Source organism: Nannizzia gypsea, genomic scaffold (assembly GCF_000150975.2).
Source record: "Nannizzia gypsea CBS 118893 supercont1.6 genomic scaffold, whole genome shotgun sequence".
Classification (NCBI taxonomy): domain Eukaryota; kingdom Fungi; phylum Ascomycota; class Eurotiomycetes; order Onygenales; family Arthrodermataceae; genus Nannizzia; species Nannizzia gypsea.
The window spans coordinates 736,174-754,973 of record NW_003345196.1 but is presented as its reverse complement, the minus strand read 5'-3'; the positions used below and the strand labels follow the sequence as shown (position 1 = coordinate 754,973).

General features: G+C 47.2%; 3 protein-coding genes across 3 annotated transcripts; 2 read left to right on the top strand and 1 right to left on the bottom strand.

The window, feature by feature from the left end:
• Positions 1–226: 226 nt before the first annotated feature.
• MGYG_09142 (hypothetical protein) lies at positions 227–772 on the bottom strand (the record flags this gene model as incomplete). The annotated part of the gene is made up of 3 exons (XM_003170840.1): positions 227–360; positions 489–608; positions 649–772. 3 exons carry the CDS (start codon positions 770–772, stop codon positions 227–229), a joined length of 378 nt encoding a protein of 125 aa, XP_003170888.1.
• A 918-nt stretch (positions 773–1,690) lies between these two features.
• Positions 1,691–5,317, top strand: MGYG_06878 (hypothetical protein; the record flags this gene model as incomplete). The annotated part of the gene is made up of 7 exons (XM_003170839.1): positions 1,691–1,960; positions 2,028–2,125; positions 2,180–2,228; positions 2,289–2,481; positions 2,537–4,721; positions 4,778–4,904; positions 4,973–5,317. The coding sequence occupies 7 exons, from the start codon at positions 1,691–1,693 to the stop codon at positions 5,315–5,317; spliced, it is 3,267 nt and encodes a 1,088-aa protein (XP_003170887.1).
• An 854-nt stretch (positions 5,318–6,171) lies between these two features.
• On the top strand, positions 6,172–18,503 carry MGYG_06877 (hypothetical protein; the record flags this gene model as incomplete). Its single annotated transcript, XM_003170838.1, has 5 exons — positions 6,172–6,219; positions 6,302–10,190; positions 10,254–14,027; positions 14,081–14,161; positions 14,224–18,503. The coding sequence occupies 5 exons, from the start codon at positions 6,172–6,174 to the stop codon at positions 18,501–18,503; spliced, it is 12,072 nt and encodes a 4,023-aa protein (XP_003170886.1).
• Positions 18,504–18,800: the final 297 nt, after the last annotated feature.

The window sequence follows — 18,800 nt, the reverse complement described above, 5'->3', positions numbered from 1 at the left end:
AAGACGAGGTCTAGCTATACACACGTGACCAAGTATGAGCTGGAGGTCCTGAGGCCTGGTCCATACGGCACCCTACTGTATTACGCGACTAAAGTGAAATGGCTGCATCGACGGCTAAAGCTTCAGGAGCTGATATTTACCCCATAGACGTCTTTGCAGCTGTTTTTTCCCCATCCTGCTGGTGCCTCTCAGCATCTACAAAAACAGGTGGTATAAATATAGTTCCTTATATAAGCCTGACATAAGCGCCGCGGCTAGCGCCTTTGTCCTGTTTAGGCAAATAGTCAACTTCAACCTCCATCGTCAACCTCGACTCTTCGTCCTCATCCTTCTGGTTTGTTTTCTGACTGACTCGCTCGTCTTTTAGTTTCTTTTTAGGAGCCATAGTGTGTAGCGTGGACAGAGCTCTGTGGGATCATAGTTGCTGGTCATTTTCTATCAGAACAAGGGTCACGCTCTGCTTCGCAGCTGTCTTCTCAACTAGTTACCGATCTTGTCACCCTCCATGATTGGCTCGCTCGTCAAGTAGCTGGACGGGAAATGCACTCGCGACCAACCCGCCCATTTCGACAATGCCGTTCGTCTCTCTTCTTTGGCCGTACCAGAGACTATGGGTAGACGGGTCAGAGTGAGTGATATTATACGTACGCGTGCTTGGATGCTCGTGAACGGTGTCGCGACCTGCTGCGCGACAGAAGGATTTTGCATAGAAATCGATAAACCAAAATGCATCATGGTCGCCCCCCTTGTTTAGGCCATATTTAGGTACCATCCATGCTGTCCAGTCCTCTGTACTTGTGTTCTCTCCCAAGCAGGGTAAATGCAGAAGCACGCGCCTTGCTTACCCGCAGCCCATGAATCATATTCAACTTCTTCGCAAACAAGTCCGCTCCCAGCTTGGCTACATGGATGACGGGCTTGTATACAAGGTCCTTTTAGCGCACCACTAAAACGACACCATACTCGATCCCAAGCATCCCCGGACCTATCTGATACCGAAACATCAGCCCATCAAAGCTTGTGCTTGCGAACGCTCTTGCTCTTGCTGTTGCTCTTGATTCTCTACTTTTCCTTTTTTTTTTTTCCTTTTTGCTTTTTACCTGTGTGGGCAAACACTTTTCGCTAGTCATCTGTATATTCCGACTTGTTGTAGCTTGATGGATGCATGCATCAGAAGCCGAACCAAGGGTCGGAAGTGCATTTGCCAGCCTAACGACTTGCGCTCCCAAAAGCAATAACTCTAGCAATATCTGCTCCGACCATTTCTCACCTTTTGAAATGAAGAAATAATACTGGACTTCCCACCACCAACAAGGAAAATGGAGGGTTAGATTATAAACTAACCGTCATTTGCTCTTTCCCCGACCCGGGTCCACGGGATCTACCTTCCAGGCACCTTTTCTTCTGTTTTGGCGGCGCATTTCGAGCTATTATCGCCGACGGCCATGGAGGCCTGGATAATATAAGAATCTGGCCAGACTTCTTCCATATTTCCCCTACTGTATATTAATACCTATATTCTCTAGGGTTTGATATTCGTTTGTCATTATTACTACTATTTTTATTCAACCTACTTTGGCCGAGACTTGGCTCCCGAGCTTTTTATTCCACTCCTTCCTTAACCTAGATACCACACCCGCTTCCTAGATACCTATCTAGAAGTGCTCTTCCTTACAACACACAGGCTGCCATGGGCGAAGTCGGTGATCCATTGACTCTCCGCGAGGAGATTGGACAAGGCGTTTCGGATGTTAGCAAAGCTATCAGTGCATCGTTGCGGCCATTGCCTGTTACGTCTGGGGATGGCACCTATCTTCCAAAGGCACAAACAACGGGTATTCTGGATGACCTTGCTCATATGAAGCTAGGAGATGCAGGAACACTGGCAGAAGCAGCTAAGCTAGCCGCCACAGGCCAACTAATCGATGATAAGCGTTATATTATGGAGAGGATTATCCAGGTAAGTCTTCAGTTATACGTATACGCTATGAGGGATGGAATATGGTACTAATGTGTGGATGGAATAGTTAGCAGCATCCTTGCCAAGCACATCTAAGAATGGCATGGCATTAACAGGAGACTTACTCTCTCAATTATGGAATGATTTACAGCACCCCCCACTCACGTATGTTATTGTTTTAATCTACATTTACGCTATAAATACTAACACATTTCATAGACAAGTTGGCACTGAATATATGTACCGAACTGCGGATGGATCACATAATGTAAGCCTATTCCGGGCTGCCTCAGGTTTTGGATCACTTGATGATTAACTTGTGATATAGAATATACTCCGTCCGGCTGTTGGAGTTGCTGGGTCGACATATGCAAAGACTGTCCAACCAAAATCTATGCAGCCGGTCAATCTTCCAGACCCGGGAGTTCTTTTTGACTCGCTCATGGCCCGGGAGAGCTTTGAACCACACCCTAGCCAGATCTCTAGCACGTTATTCTATCTCGCTTCGATTATCATCCACGGTAGGCCTCCGTGCACTGCATATATGACTTTCTAGATGTCTAATTCTATTTAAAGACCTATTTAAGACGGACCCGCGGAATCACACGATTTCGAAAACCTCGTCGTATCTTGATTTATCCCCTTTATATGGGTCAAATCAGGCAGAGCAAAACAGTGTAAGAACTTTCAAGGATGGAAAGCTGAAGCCTGACAGCTTTGCCGAAAGACGGGTACATGGACTACCTCCTGGCACCGGGCTCTTGCTCGTGATGTTCAATCGCTTCCACAATTATGTGGTTGAAAACTTGGCAGCCATTAATGAAGGAGGTAGATTTTCAAAACCCCAGAATGGAGATGCTAAGGCTTATGCAAAATACGACAACGATCTATTCCAGACCGGTCGCCTAATCACTTGTGGGCTATATATCAACTGCATTCTAAAGGACTACGTACGAACTATTCTTAATATCAACCGTATTGATAGCGATTGGAGTCTTGACCCGCGAGCAGAGAACGCAAAGCCGTTCTTGGGTTCCCCGATTACGTCTGCAACAGGAAACCAAGTTTCTGTGGAATTCAACCTCATTTACAGGTGGCACGCTTGTATTTCAGAGCGTGATGCTAAATGGTCGGAAAACAAATTCCGCAAGATGTTTCCAGGTAAAGACCCTGAAACAATCCCTATGGAAGAGTTTCTTCGAGTTCTAGGTAAATTTAGTGCGACTCTGCCCGACGACCCTCAGGAGCGAGGATTAGGGCACCTTAAGCGCGGACCGGACGGCTTGTTCAACGACGACGAACTTGTTCAGATGCTGACCGAAGGAATTGAGGACTGTGCTGGGGCTTTTGGTGCTAGGGGGGTGCCAAAACTTCTACGGCCTGTTGAGATTTTGGGTATCATGCAGGCAAGATCATGGAATCTAGCCACCCTTAACGAATTTAGGAAGTATTTCCATCTCAAACCGCACGAGACATTCGAAGAGATCAACTCGGATCCGTATATTGCTGATCAGTTGAAGCACCTTTACGATCATCCTGATAATGTCGAACTCTACCCTGGAGTAGTCGTTGAGGAGGCAAAAGAAGTTATGGTTCCAGGAAGTGGACTATGCCCCAACTTCACAATTTCCCGTGCTATTCTTTCGGATGCGGTTGCACTGGTTCGAGGCGACCGATTTTACACCGTTGATTATACCCCCAAAACCCTTACAAACTGGGGACTTAGCGAATGCAGCTATGATCTTAAAGTTAACAATGGACATGTGTTCCACAAACTTATCTTGAGGGCTTTTCCTCATCATTTTAAACGCAATTCGGTCTACGCTCACTTCCCATTTGTTACCCCGTGGGAAAATTCGAAAATTCTCTCTAACTTGGGAATTGCTCGGAAATACTCCTGGGACAAGCCTAGAAGAGTGAGTCCACCCATCATTTTCACCTCTCACTCAACTTGTCGAGCTGTCCTTAAAAACAAGAAAGATTTCAAAGTCATCTGGGGTGAAACGATCGAGTACTTGATGAAACGAGACGGCCGTCCATTTGGTAGAGACTTCATGCTTGCTGGAGACCGTCCTGCAAACTCGGCATCTAGAAAGATGGTGCATGATGCCCTCTATATTGACCGCTGGCGTGAGGAAGTTAGGGATTTCTACAAAGATATTACGATAAAACTGCTCCACAGCAAAGCGTACAAGTTAGCCGGCAGAATCAACCAGGTGGATATTGTCCGTGACGTGATAAATATGGCACATGTCCATTTCTGTGCTGCAGTTTTCTCTCTACCCCTGAAGACTGAGGAAAACCCACGAGGCGTCTATACCGAAAAAGAGCTCTATGGCATTATGGCGCTGGTTTTTAACTGCATTTTCGTCGATGCAGACCCCACCAAGAGCTTTGGTCTTCATGAGGCGGCACGGGAGAACACCCAGGCCCTTGGCCGACTTGTGTTAACAAATGTTGAGCTGATCAAACGAGCTGGATTCCTGGCTCCCCTAATTGAGAAGATTGATAGGCATGACAATATTCTTGCCGACTATGGTATACATATGATACAGCGTTTGCTGGATACTGGGCTTCCATCCCAGGATATCGTCTGGTCACATGTCTTACCCACAGCTGGTGGTATGGTTGCGAATCAAGGGCAGCTCTTCTCACAGTGCCTGGACTACTATCTTTCTGAAGAAGGCTCAGTGCACCTACCAGAGATTCGGAGGCTATCCAAGCTTGATACTCCGGAGGCCGATGATATACTTCTTCGATAGTAAGTTGACTGATAGTCTTTTACCTCTATCGTATTCTAACAATTCCAAACCCTAGTGTCCTGGAAGGCTGTAGGTTGAGATCTGGCGTTGCTCTCTACCGTGACGTTACAACGGCGACTGAAGTCCAAGACGGTGACATGGATATAATCCTGAAGCCTGGTCAGCGGGTTGGATGTAACCTGGTAAGCTTTTTTTAATTCACTTTTAGGATATATCGAGACAAGAAACACCTAACGGCCTTCTTTCATAGGTTGCTGCGTCCATGGACCCGACAGCCTTCCCAAACCCTACCAAAGTCGACCTCACCCGGAGTTTAGGATCTTACATTCACTTTGGATACGGCCCTCACCAGTGTCTTGGCGCAGATATGTGTAATCTTGCTCTTACCTCAATGTTGAAGGTTATCTGCCAACTAGAAGCCCTCCGACGTACGCCGGGACCACAAGGCCATCTCAAGAAGGTTCCTGGGCCAGGTGGTCTGACCCTGTACATGCCTGAGGACCAGGGCAGTTATTCGCCGTTTCCTGTCTCCATGAAGGTCCAATGGAATGGAGTTTTGCCATCAATTAAGGGCAAGCAAACGGATAAGAACTAGAATATATTATGATCATGATAATGACGATGGAAGAGAGATATATTAATTTCCTAGAGGTACGGTAGGAGTTTTTGCTTGTGTTGAGATGGATAAGAGACCTGGGTTTCTGTTTATTTTGGTTTCAATAGATAGCCGTTGGTATTAATTAATCTTCAACCCTCTATTATTAATTAAACTGTTTAAAACTCCTAGTTCTACTTCGTCCCCAGACTGTAGACTGGTCTTTATAGCTCAACAAGCGAGCGGCCGGTCAGCCGCCTGCAGGCGCCGTAACTTTCTGGCAAAAAGTAACGCCGTTCCGATATTAAGCGGGCAGCAGATATGGCCAAAGCTCCGAAGCGCATGCTTATCTAATACAGCATGGCGATTATTTTGCCCTCACTTCCTTCGCAGGTCAACTCCAAGAGAACTACAACAAACAACAACTAAAATTTCGACTCCCTCCTACCCACAGTTACGAAGTACCCCATTACCGAAGCTTGTGTGCAAAGGTATAGGGCGACGACCTGCACTCGTCTTCCTGTTCTTTGCCTCAACTGTTATCCGTTGTGTCAAAACAACCTACTTCGTCACAACCCACCTCGTCACCACCCTATATCATCAAACCTGCCATAGCCGAACTGTCATCCCAATATCCCTTCACTCTTCATAAGAGACAGTCTCGGGAGCTAGCCTGTTCCTTAATAGCATCTGCGACTTCGAGGAGTTCCACGTCTAGTCTATCTCTTCCGGAACCCTAATCGGGAAAAAGTGACAGGATACTGAGTTCGCCAAATCTACTGGTTTTGAATTCTACCAAAACCTGGTAGTTTCCTTTTTACTTCACATGGTTGCCGGTACGGCACACCATCATCATGGGGAGAATTGAGAAGGTGGCTAGCTCTAAGCATGAGGCTACGATTGTAAGTTGTTGGGTTCTCGATCTGAGCATCCTACCCGTTTTGGTCCGTGTTGGCGCTAACATGCTATCCTATTCTCCTGCAGTCGCCGGCCATAGCGCAGTTTTCTAAAAAAGCTATTGAAACTTCTGTCGCCGAACTACCGTCGTACCTCGCGACATTTCCTCGCCGGTGGCCGTTTCCGCGGGGTGATCTATACCACTGGATTGGTCTCTTAAATCGATTTGATGAGATACTGGCGCGTGTTGTCAAAAAATATGGACTTGATGAAGGTCCTCAATCGACACCTTTTGGTCGACATGTTCTTATCGAAGATTCTGTTTCGACAAACCTGGTTTCTGATCATGAGGAGGGCGAACGGAAACTTGACCAGTTGGGGCTTGGACCTGAAGGTGACAGAGAGCTAGTAGAGTCAATTTTAGACTTCTCACGGCTCCTATTAGAGAAATGCGGCAATCGAAGCTTGTTCAGCAGCAGCGAGCGTTTGAATGCTTTTCTGAACACAACTTCCCTCAGTTTAATTCAATGCACTTTACGGCTCTCTCTCTGCCTGGCACAGCGATACTATTTCCGCCAACGATCTACCAGCAGCACACACTTTCACCAGAGCTTACTGGCAGCTCATTATAATATTGAGTTGGACCGCGTTCAAAAACTGGCATCACCATTTCCACGTCCACCCTCATTCATTGAAACCGCTGAAGGAACTTCGTTGGAAAAAGGAAAGGAGAAATCTGCGCAACATAGTGCTGCAGCTGGTGATAAATGCAACGCTAATGATTTAATTTCGTTGACCAAAGTGCCTTCTGATAAGATTACGATGACGGATATTTCGCCGGCGGCTGAGATTGGCACCTCTGAATGGAAAGATTGGGGAATTGTTCGGTTTGCTTATTACCCGCGTGATACTACGGCGGAGCCATCCGGTAGTACTTTGAATACTTCCCAGGTTCAAATGACGCCGACACCAATGCGCCACCGATCTTCTGAATATCAAAGTTCAAGGTTGCTCCATACATCAAGCGTGGATGATTCCCCAACGCCCACGACTCAATCACCAGCAATGAAACAAGAAGTTACTAGAGGGATGAAAATATTGGAAATCCCAAGCTCCAAGGTTCTGTCTGCTAGCACTGAAGAGCTTTTGAAAGAGAACCTGAGCGACTTGCCAAAGGAATCAACATATGATCTGTTAAACAGACTTCGAATCGGCGCCGCTCTCGCTAAATCCCCGGAGACAAGGAGGCAAATACTTGGCATTAGACTTCTTGCTCTCAGTAACTTGGCTTATATTTACCCCGAAGCTATATTCCAGCAGAAAATTCTCCAGCAAGATTCTGACGAACCCAAACGTCTTCAGCTGGCCTACCAGCTTTCCGACTTTGTGCATCTCGGGGTTGCTGGCGACATCAGTGCATCCACATTAAACCAAACACTCGCGTTAACATGTTTAGATGCTCTAGCTAAGCATAAGACTCGATCTGCAGACGTCTGTGCTGCATTAAATTTAAATGTCAACCATGGAATTTTGATGTTTCTAGTCCGAAAAACTGTTTCCGAACTGGCTGCGGAAGATGGCGCAATTGATGATATTGAGGGAGACGACTGGCGCGATGCCCTGTTTGGCCTTCTTCGAACCCTTCCAAGCTCCGGAACAAGAGCACCCGAAACATTGATGCCCGCTGGTTTGATCCCCATGTTTGTTGACATGTTGAATCTCCGAACTGAAAAGGCCCGAAGGGTATACCCCAAAGTTTTAGAGTTTCTCGACAATTACGTCCATTCTGTACGAGATGCATTGGCAACCCTAGCAGCCGCAAAGGGTTTCGATGCCATATCTGACCTTATTGCAACAGAGACAAAATCCGCGTTTGATATGGTAGGAGAAGGCAAGGGGATCCCCGAAGAATTCAAGACTCCATCTACGGATTATTCTATTCCTTATTTCCAGCAACAGGCGGTACGATGGCTGTTCAAATTTGTCAACCACGTAATGCAACATAATAGTGGTGGTTTTGAGCGTTTGATCCGCAATTTCATAGACTCTCCTCCTCTTCTTAGTGCACTTCGCCTTGTTATCGAAAACGCAAAGACTTTTGGCTCGCATGTATGGAGCGGTTCCATTAACATTATGAGCCACTTTATCCACAATGAGCCCACTAGTTATGCCGTCATAGCTGAAGCCGGACTCAGCAAAAGCTTCCTTGAAGCGGTTATGTGCAAACCGCTGGAAGTTCCAGAGGAATCAACTGAAGGGGATAAGAAACCTGCCAAACCGCAAAATTTGTTTAACCCTTCATCAACTTCAGGCAATAAGAACCTACTCGATCATCTCTCCAAAACTCCTGAACGTAAGGGATCTGATGGAATCTTACCCTCAACGGAAGCTATTGTCGGTATACCCTTGGCGTTTGGTGCAATATGCCTGAATTCAACTGGCCTTGAACTGTTCCAGTCATCCGACGCACTAGAAAGATTCTTCGATATCTTCGAAAGTCCCGTCCACGTGAAATGTATGAAGAATGACTCGAACTTGCTTAGACTGCTGGGAAATTCATTTGATGAATTAGTAAGGCACCATCCAGCCCTGAAGGCGTCGGTCATGAGCTCCGTTCTCCGAACGGTTGCCCGTGTTGGGCTTCTTGGTAAGTATAAGGCGTGGGAGTCTGGTTTGGGAGCCAAACTCTGGGTTGAGGATCAAGATGGAAAGGAATCCATTTCTGGCGGCCTGTCTGGTACCATTGGCGACCTTTGCTCCGATTTCTTCCCGAATGAAGACCACTGGCCTAATGCCTCGGTTCCCAACCTAGGTAGTAGCAGCACTACCTACCGAGAGCTCTTTGGTGAACCGGACATTAGCAAGTGGGCTACCAAGGATACTGATGCGGATGGCCTTGCCGTCACAGGTTACATCTTCCCAGTATTAAAATTCTTGGGGGCATTTTTTGAGAATCAGGCTATTTGTGCCAATTTCATAGAAAATGGAGGTGTGGAATACGTACTCGACTTTGCTGTCCTTCAGTCCTTGCCTTTTAGCTTCCATAATAATGAAGCGAATCACCAACTGGCGCAAGTACTTCATCTCATGGCCGAGACAAAACCTCACCTAGTACTTCCACCTCTCCTTAACCGCACCCTCTCCGCCCTTGATAAACTCGAGCCATTCTGGTCCAACGGCCCAGGATCAGTAGGCTTCTTCTCTCCCCTTACAAGCCCTCTGCAAGACTTTGAACCAGGGCCTGAAGAGGCAGAATTAAAGGCGAAAGGAACGTATTATGCCAAACACATGGTTGCTGTTGGAACCTTGACAAACATTCTCCGTGAAGTCTATACTCCTCCAATATACCCTACCCGCCCAGCACAGCAGCCGCTGCCATTTCACCAAGTGAACCTTGCCGATAAATATGCCTTGATTGCTGAACGTTTGGGACGATTGCATGCTGCCTGTGTTTGGGAAGAGATACTACTACAGCAAGACATGCCCGAGGCATGGCATGAGGTCACTACACTTCCCGGTTTTAGCTTTGACGTGATGGATGAAGGTCAAGAAACTCCTCCAGTTACTACAGCGGACGGGGCATCTGAGGTAGGCGACGTTCCTGCTGAGTCTCATGCTGAGGATACACCGACAGCGCAGGGTGGCCGAGCTAAGAAATCCCCCAAAGCCGACAACCCTGCTTCTACTCAGCTAGATAAAGGGGCAACAGTAAAAAATATTAAGACCCTTCGTTGGCTGCTTGGAACACTCCCTACTTGCATAACTGGATTCCTTCACTCTCTTGGCCGTGGGCTTGTGGCGAAACGGCGTGTGGACACATACCAACGACAGAAAGCGGCCGTAGTTGCTGGTGCAATTGCTTCTATGGTAATTCAACAGCTGGAGCTCCAAGGACCTAACGAGTGTGCATCCACGAAGGATCGATTTTCCTATCTTATTGTGATATTGTCATCATTCTCACGACTGATATTTGACTGTACGTTTCACTTTCTACCTTCCTTCTATAAGTATACGTGAAAATTCCTAACAGTTTTATTAGCTACCGAGCGCACCCACTCTCAGTGCCTGACAATGATCCTTGTCGCATTCAAGAGGCAAAATGGTATACAGAAAATGAAAGAAATCGCTGATATCTTTCTCCAAGAAGTTAAGGCGTTGGCACCGTTAGAGCAGTCAGCTTCATCACCTCGGGACCGACCAGCCAGACTTGCATCTGCATATGGAGGAATCAAAATAATCCTGACATTCTTTTCAGAGATGACGTCTGCTCGATATGTTCTTGATTCTGCCCAGACTTTAGCAATGGCCAGTAACGACCGTGATAGAGAGCGATTTGATACCTTCCTTCCTCAACAATTCTTAGTTGAGCTTCGAATGGAGGCTTTACCCCTAGTGAAAAGCATGTGGACGTCAGACTTTGTGGAGACAGCCTCAAGTTCTATAGTCAAGTCGTTAATCGACATTCTTCGCCTGGTCCTTGAAGCAGAACATGAAAACAACGCTTATCGCCGTGGGGATAACATACCAAAAGCCCAAGCAACTACTCTAAAGGTGTTCGCCATTCACCCTGAGCGCCTTAGTCACCTTGTTGAAAAGGGCTACGAAGAAACCCTTGCTAGAGAGGCTCTCTACCGCTGTTATAACTCTGCCAGCGCTTCTGAAGAATACTGCAATGCCCAGAAAGGTGTTCGAGCTCCACCAAGAAGTTCAATTCCAGACTATGATGCGGAGGCTGCAGTAACGAAGCCCAGCACCACCTCCCAAGACGATCAAACTCCGGGGGGTCGCACAGGTAACGAAACCAGCCAAGGTCCTTCTACGCAGCCTGCCCAAGATTTGGCCGAGATACACGCCGAAGCTACCGAAAGTATGGAAACAGAAGGCGACGTGTCTTCTGAGGCGTCGCCAACTTCAAATACTCGAGCACCAGGTTCAGCTGCTGTTGCTAGCACGGAAACCAAACCTAGTGAAGCTACTTCTACGGAACCACTGCAGAAGCGAGAAGTTGTAACAATTGAGGATTTGGACAAAGAACGAGATAGCATTCGCTCAAATTTAATAGAACGATGCCTGGAAGTTCTGAACGCCCATAATGATGTTACCTTCGACTTGGCTGACCTCATTAATTCTGCATCTAAGGTTGAAAACCCCTTCAACTTCAGGAGAGAGATTGGGGAGACGCTGCTGCATTTCCTAGCCTCCCTTCAAATGGATGAGAATTTTTTGACAGGAGGAAAGAAAATTGCTGCACATGCTAGCCTTTTGGCCTTACTCCTCCAGGAGCCACAGTTTTACGAATCCACATTGGAACCACTCCAAGATAATTTTTATGTGCTACTTGGATTTGTCAAAGTTCCACCTCCTGCATCAGATAAATCTACCGAGGAGTCTTGTCCCTGGATTGGCCAAATCCTGCTTATCCTTGAAAAAGTGCTGGCGGAAGACGCCTCTCCTAGGGTCATTCAATGGAATCCACCAAATGCCGATACTCCTGAGGATTCGGATGCGGCGGAGCTCGGAGAACCTCTCGTTTCGCTAGACGGTAAAACGCAGCTCTTCGAGGCGCTTTTGGACGTTTTACCACGAATTGGTAAAGATGAGTCCCTCGCACTATCTGTGGCTAGGGTGCTTGTTATGCTCACTCGGGAACGTGTTCTTGCAACAAGACTTGGAGAACGCAGAAATCTTCAACGTTTGTTTGTTATGATCAAGCAATTGAGCAACCCATCTAACGAAAAACTACAAAATGCGTTTATGCTCATACTCAGACATATCGTTGAAGACGAAGATACAATTCGCCAAATAATAAGAAATGATATCATTTCGAACTTTGATTCTAGACCTTCTCGCCAGACAGATACTACCAACTTTGTTCGTCAATATAGCCACTTGGTAATAAGAGCCCCTAGACTTTTTGTTGAGGTCACGAATGAACTTTTGAAACTCTCGAGATATGACGCAAATCAACGGCCTCAAACGCTTGTTTTAAAGAACCCGAGGAAGAATGATGGGCTGCAGTCATCAGAGGAGGCCGACAAGCCAGAGGAAGCCAAGGTTGAGGGAGAACAGTATCCACGGCCATCTAAGGACTCTGATCAGCATGAGCCTAAGGAAAGCAAGGAGAAACACAAGGAGTTGAAGACCCCAATTGTTGAGCATCCAGATGGTGTAATCCATTATCTCCTCTCTGAATTACTTTCATATAGAGATGTAGACGACAAAGAGTCCGCTCCCGCACCGCCAGCTGAGAAACCGGGTAGTCGAGCTGAGGATGTCGAAATGGCCACTAGTGAGAGCTCATCCCCACCTCAGGCGGCTACAAACCGCGATCTATCCTCGAAGAAGGCAGAGAAACCCCAATTCAAGGCAGATGAGCATCCCATCTATATCTACCGATGCTTCCTCCTCCATTGCTTGACGGAACTCTTGTCGTCTTACAATCGTACCAAGGTGGAGTTCATCAACTTTTCTCGCAAAGCAGACCCCCTGGCAACGACTCCGTCAAAACCACGGTCAGGGATCTTGAATTACCTACTTCATGGCCTCATTCCGATTGGAACCATGGAACATGACGAATCAATCCCCTTCAAAAAACGAGTTAATACTTCAGGATGGGCGATGAAGGTTATTATCGCCCTATGCACAAAGACAATTGAATATGGCGGACGAAGATCTGTTCCTGCGCAAGAAGAAGAGGTCGAGTCTGACTTGCTATTTGTCCGAAAGTTTGTCTTAGAACATGCTCTGAAGTCCTACAAAGATGCCAGTACTTCCCGGGAACCTCTCGACTCCAAGTATGCGCGTCTCATGTGTATGGCGGATCTTTTTGATAAAATGCTCAGCGGTGGTCCTGGCCCAGATGGTTCACCACGAACTTCATCGGCTACTCGTCAGATCGCGAAGACCATGTTTGAAAAGAACTTCGTCAATGCCTTCACCGCATCAATTGCTGATATTGACTTAAACTTCCCGTCATCCAAGCGTGTCGTGAAATACATTCTACGACCTCTTAATAAGCTGTCACAAACTGCTGTACTCTTATGTGAAAGTGGTTCGATTGAAGCGAAACCGAATCAAAGCGATTCTGATGAAATATCATCAGCAAGTTCGGTATCTGAGTTTTCGTCGTCAAGAGAAGAAACACCCGACCTTTTCCGCCATTCTACTCTAGGCATGTTTGAGCCGCATGAGGAAGAGACTTCCAGTGACGAGGATGAAGAGGATGAGGAAATGTACGATGATGAGTACGATGAAGAGATGGAATATGAAGAAGAGATACCAGAGAATGACGGAGAAGTCGTCAGCGATGAAGATGAGGAGGAAATGGACGAACGAGGTCCGATTGAAGGATTACCTGGTGATACTCCAATGGATATTGAGGTTTTGATCGATGGAGATTCCGAAGATGACGACGATGAGGACGATGACGATGAAGACGATGAGGACGATGATGAAGACGAGGACGAGGATGATGACGATGAACATCTAGACGAACGAATTGTTGCCGGTGAAATTACTGGTGACAATGATAACAACAGTCTTCAAGATGGCGAAGATGAATGGGAGAGTGATGAAGGTTCCGAGGAAGCAGACGATGAATTGGCCATGATGAACCAGCTCGAAATTGAACTAGGGGGTGGCATGGGGCAAGGAGAACATAATCGCCCGGGCCCGCCTCACATTGAAAATCTCTTAAGAGTCCTGGAGGAGACGGGTGCCTCGGTTGAACGTTTGGACCATGAAATGGATCATGCAATGGATATGAGGGACCTTGGAGAGGATTTTGTAGAGGATGACCTGAATGAGGAAGAAGGTATGTTGCAGCCGGCCCTTATATATATTCACGCTTACCTAACATTCTACTAGACGAAGACGAAGAAATTGACGAACTGGAAGAGGATGTTGATGAGTTTGACGATGAGCAAGCGATATATCATGAATACGACCGTAAGTTGACGTGTTAATATAATTGGTGTTTTATGTCTAAGACTAACAAGACCATACTCTAGATGATGACGGGGACCTTTCCAACTCACCATGGAGCTGGGATGAACCAGTTTTGACTCAGAACCGTGTTCCTTCGCGGAACATCTCATCGTGGAATTTCTTCCCCGGTCAAATGGCAAGCCGACAGGGTATCATACCAGTGCCAGACTATCGATCCCATCGGACTCAAGTCGCACCTCCTAGGAACGACGATGGAGTTAACCCCCTTCTACGTCGCAATGATCGCGCACATGAACAGCCAACTCAAAGACGAGGCCCAAATGCTGAAGCATTTAGTGACTGGGTAACTGCAATGGACCCGAATAGTCATGGCAGGCTTTTATCAATTGATAGCCCTGTTACTTTCATGAATGCAATCATGCAAGCAATTGGTCAAGGAGGACCAGAGTTTGGTATCATACCCCGACCCGATGGATTTCACCTTCATGTGGAGCGTGGATCCGTCCTTCCTGGCCGTCTCCAGGATCTTCTTGGTCTAGGAAGAGCTCCAGTGGTGGCCCCCCGTTCTCGTGACGATCCAGGTCAAGCAGTTGCCTTCCCAACCGGCTCGACTCTAAATCGCTGGCAGGAAGAAGCTAGACTTCACTTCAACAACCTCTATATGGAGAGGGCACAGAGAATTGTGCAGTCCATTCTTAAACTGTTAATTCCTCCAGCTATTGAGGAAGATAAGCAGCGGCAAAAGAAGCTAGAGGAGGAGCGAAGACGCATGGACGAAGAAAAGCTCGAGCGCGAGAGACTAGAACGCATTGCTCTTGAAGAGGCTGAAAAGGAGAAAAAACGGAAACAAGAAGAAGAGGAAGAAGCTGCGAGAAGATTGGAAGAAGAACGTCGTGCAGAAGAAAATGCTCAAGCAGATATTGTTGAGCCAATGGAAGATGTACAGCCCACTGCCGGTGTTGCAGGGCGGCCTTCTACTGAGGCTGCTGCCCCTGACCCCGGGCCGTCTGAACCAGTCCAAAGAATCCACACTACCATACGTGGCCGGCAACTTGATATCACTGGCATGGAAATTGATCCGGAATACCTTGAGGCACTTCCAGAAGAAATGCGCGAGGAAGTAATCTTGCAACAGCTTGCTGAGCAACGTTCTCAAGCTGTCGTGGCTGGTGAAGAGCCAAGCGAAATCAACCCCGAATTCTTAGAAGCCCTGCCAGCAGAAATCCGAGAAGAACTCCTACAGCAAGAGGCAGCCGATCGTCGTCGTCGTGAGCGGGAAGCTGCCCGTCGCCAAGCCGCAGCCAATGGAGGTCCTCACGCGGAAGATATGGACCCTGCCAGTTTCATAGCAACACTTGAGCCATCTTTACGACAAACTGTTTTGGCTGATCAACCCGATGATATATTAGCTTCACTCGGACCAGAGTTTGTGACTGAAGCTCGAGCATTGACTGGTCGCAGACTTCCTCGATTTGGTGACCCAGTGCTGGACCGGCCTCCACCAGCCCGTCAAGTCCAGGAGCCGAAGAAGCCTCAGCGCCGGCAGATTGTACAGATCGTCGACAAAGCTGGTGTAGCCACCCTACTTCGTCTCATGTTTATGCCGCTACAAGGAAACGCTCGGCATCATCTGAATGATATCCTGCATAATGTTTGCCAGAATCGTCAAAATCGATCGGAAGTGATTAGCCTTCTTCTGCTGATCCTCCAAGATGGAAGTGCTGATATCTCGGCGGTGGAGCGAAGCTTCGCTCATTTGTCCTTACGTGCGAAAACTCCCACTTCTCAGCGAACTCCCCAATCTCTTAAGCGGGCATTGTCCATTCCTACTCCCGGTGCCAACCATGATGTGACCCCATTGATCGTCATTCAACAATGTCTAGGCGCTCTTTCGTTCCTAACTCAGTATAACCCGCATATCCCATGGTTTTTCCTCACCGAGCATGAAACCATCTCGGCCCTTAAAATGAAAACCCTGCGCAAAGGAAAGGCCAAGGAAAATAGGGCAAATAAGTTTGCGCTGAATTCTCTTCTATCGCTACTCGACCGGAAAGCAATCTTGGATAGCCCGAACTGCATGGAACAGCTATCTGGGCTACTTAGCAGTATTACTCATCCTCTCACAATACTACTCCGCAGAGAAGCAGATAAACAAGAGGATACTGAAAATAAGGAGACTGATAACAAGCCTGAATCTTTGCCTCAACCACAGAGTACAGGTGAGGCCCAGGAGAACAACCCACCAGCTCAATCAGATACTACTATGGTGGAGCCAACAGCTAGGGATTCGGACACTGCTGGCCAACAAGAGCAAGAAGAAGACGGAAACGTTGAAGGTGATAAATCGCCCAAGGAAGACAGAAAGAAGAAAGTGCGTACCATTGACCCTCCTGTGGTTCCAGAGTATAATTTACGCCTTGTGGTTCATATTCTTTCTGCTCGTGAGTGTAATGGCAGGACATTCAGAGAAACTCTTTCCACCATTAATAACTTGTCTTCAATCCCGGGCGCAAAAGAGGTCATTGGGAAGGAGTTAGTTGGACAGGCGCAGACTTTGAGCAAATCAATATTGGTCGACTTGGAGGAACTTATACCCCATATCACCAATGCAGAGTCTGGTACTGACGTACAGGGCCTGGCTCTTGCAAAATTCTCGCCAGCAAGTTCTGATCAGGCCAAGCTGCTGCGCGTTTTGACAGCTCTTGACTACCTGTTTGACCCCAGCCGAGACAAGGAGAAGATGTCTGAAGCGGAGGCTTCCGAGAAAGCAAATACTCTGAAAGCGCTCTATGAGAGTGTTACTTTTGGACCCTTATGGACGAAGCTTAGCGATTGCCTCCACGCCGTCCAACGCAAAGAATCGATGCTGAATGTTGCGACGACCCTTCTTCCATTGATTGAGTCACTCATGGTTGTCTGCAAAAACACTACACTAAAGGACGTCCCCCTATTCCCTAAGCAAGGCCGCGAATTCTCTGTATCAAGCCCACCCCCTGATTCTGGGATGGAAGGCTTGTTCTTCAATTTCACAGAGGATCACCGGAAAATTCTCAATGAGCTTGTGCGGCAAAACCCTCGGCTGATGAGCGGTACTTTCTCGCTCTTGGTCAAGAATCCGAAGGTTTTGGAGTTCGACAACAAACGTAACTACTTCAACCGCAAGATTCATTCACGCGGAACTGAGGCCCGGCATCCTCATCCTCCGTTACAGCTCTCTGTCCGCCGTGATCAGGTATTCCTTGACTCTTTCAAATCCCTATATTTCAAGACCGCAGATGAAATGAAATATGGTAAACTTAGCATTCGATTCCACGGTGAAGAAGGCGTTGATGCTGGCGGCGTAAGCAGGGAATGGTTCCAAGTCCTTGCCAGAGGAATGTTTAACCCTGACTACGCCTTGTTCATTCCAGTTGCATCTGACCGCACAACATTCCACCCAAATCGTCTCAGTGGCGTTAATCAGGAACACTTGATGTTTTTCAAGTTTATCGGGCGTATAATTGGCAAGGCATTGTATGAAGGCAGAGTTCTTGATTGCCATTTCAGCAGAGCAGTGTACAAGAGGATCTTGGGCAAGTCAGTCTCTATCAAAGACATGGAAACTCTTGACCTCGACTACTACAAATCGCTATTGTGGATGCTGGAAAACGACATCACGGACATTCTCACTGAGAATTTCTCGGTTGAGGTTGAAGATTTTGGTGAAACCCGTGTCATTGACCTAGTGGAGAATGGTCGAAACATTCCAGTCACCCAGGAGAACAAGGAAGAATACGTTCAGCACGTTGTTGAACACCGGTTGACTGGGTCTGTCAAAGAGCAATTGGACCACTTCCTCCGCGGTTTCCACGATATTATACCAGCTGACCTTATCTCCATATTCAACGAACAAGAACTAGAGCTTCTCATTTCTGGGCTGCCTGAGATCGATGTCAATGACTGGAAAAATAATTCTGAGTACCACAACTATTCCGCATCTTCCCCACAGATCCAATGGTTCTGGCGTGCCGTGCGCTCATTTGACAAGGAAGAGCGAGCCAAACTTCTTCAGTTCGTCACTGGTACAAGCAAAGTACCCCTGAACGGATTCAGAGAGCTTGAAGGGATGAATGGATTCAGCAAATTTAACATCCACCGTGACTATGGAAGCAAAGACAGGCTTCCAAGCTCACATACCTGCTTTAACCGTAAGTTACCATTCCAGAATATGTTGCCACTGTTTAACGTGCTAACTCATCCTTTCGCAGAGCTCGATCTACCTGAGTATGACAGCTATGAATCGTTACGTAAATGTCTCTACACAGCCATGACTGCCGGTAGCGAATACTTTGGGTTCGCTTAAGAGCTATCCAGGCTAAAAATTTTACCCTTTCCCATTCACATTTACTGTTTATCAGCTTTTCGTGATCCTCTTTCCCATACCATACCCATTCCACTTCCCATAGCTATGGACTGCCCTTGATACATTGCATGTGAACTCTAGCATTAGGCATCAGGACGGCGTGCTCTGGCTCAGGGTTTCATTTCCTCTAAGATCCCCATGTATATTTCAGAATGTTTTGACACTGCGTTCTCGCAAATGGAGGCCGACGCGGCTGTCGCCTGGTGGTTTTGTGTGTCCTCCCCCTTTCCCCCTGGC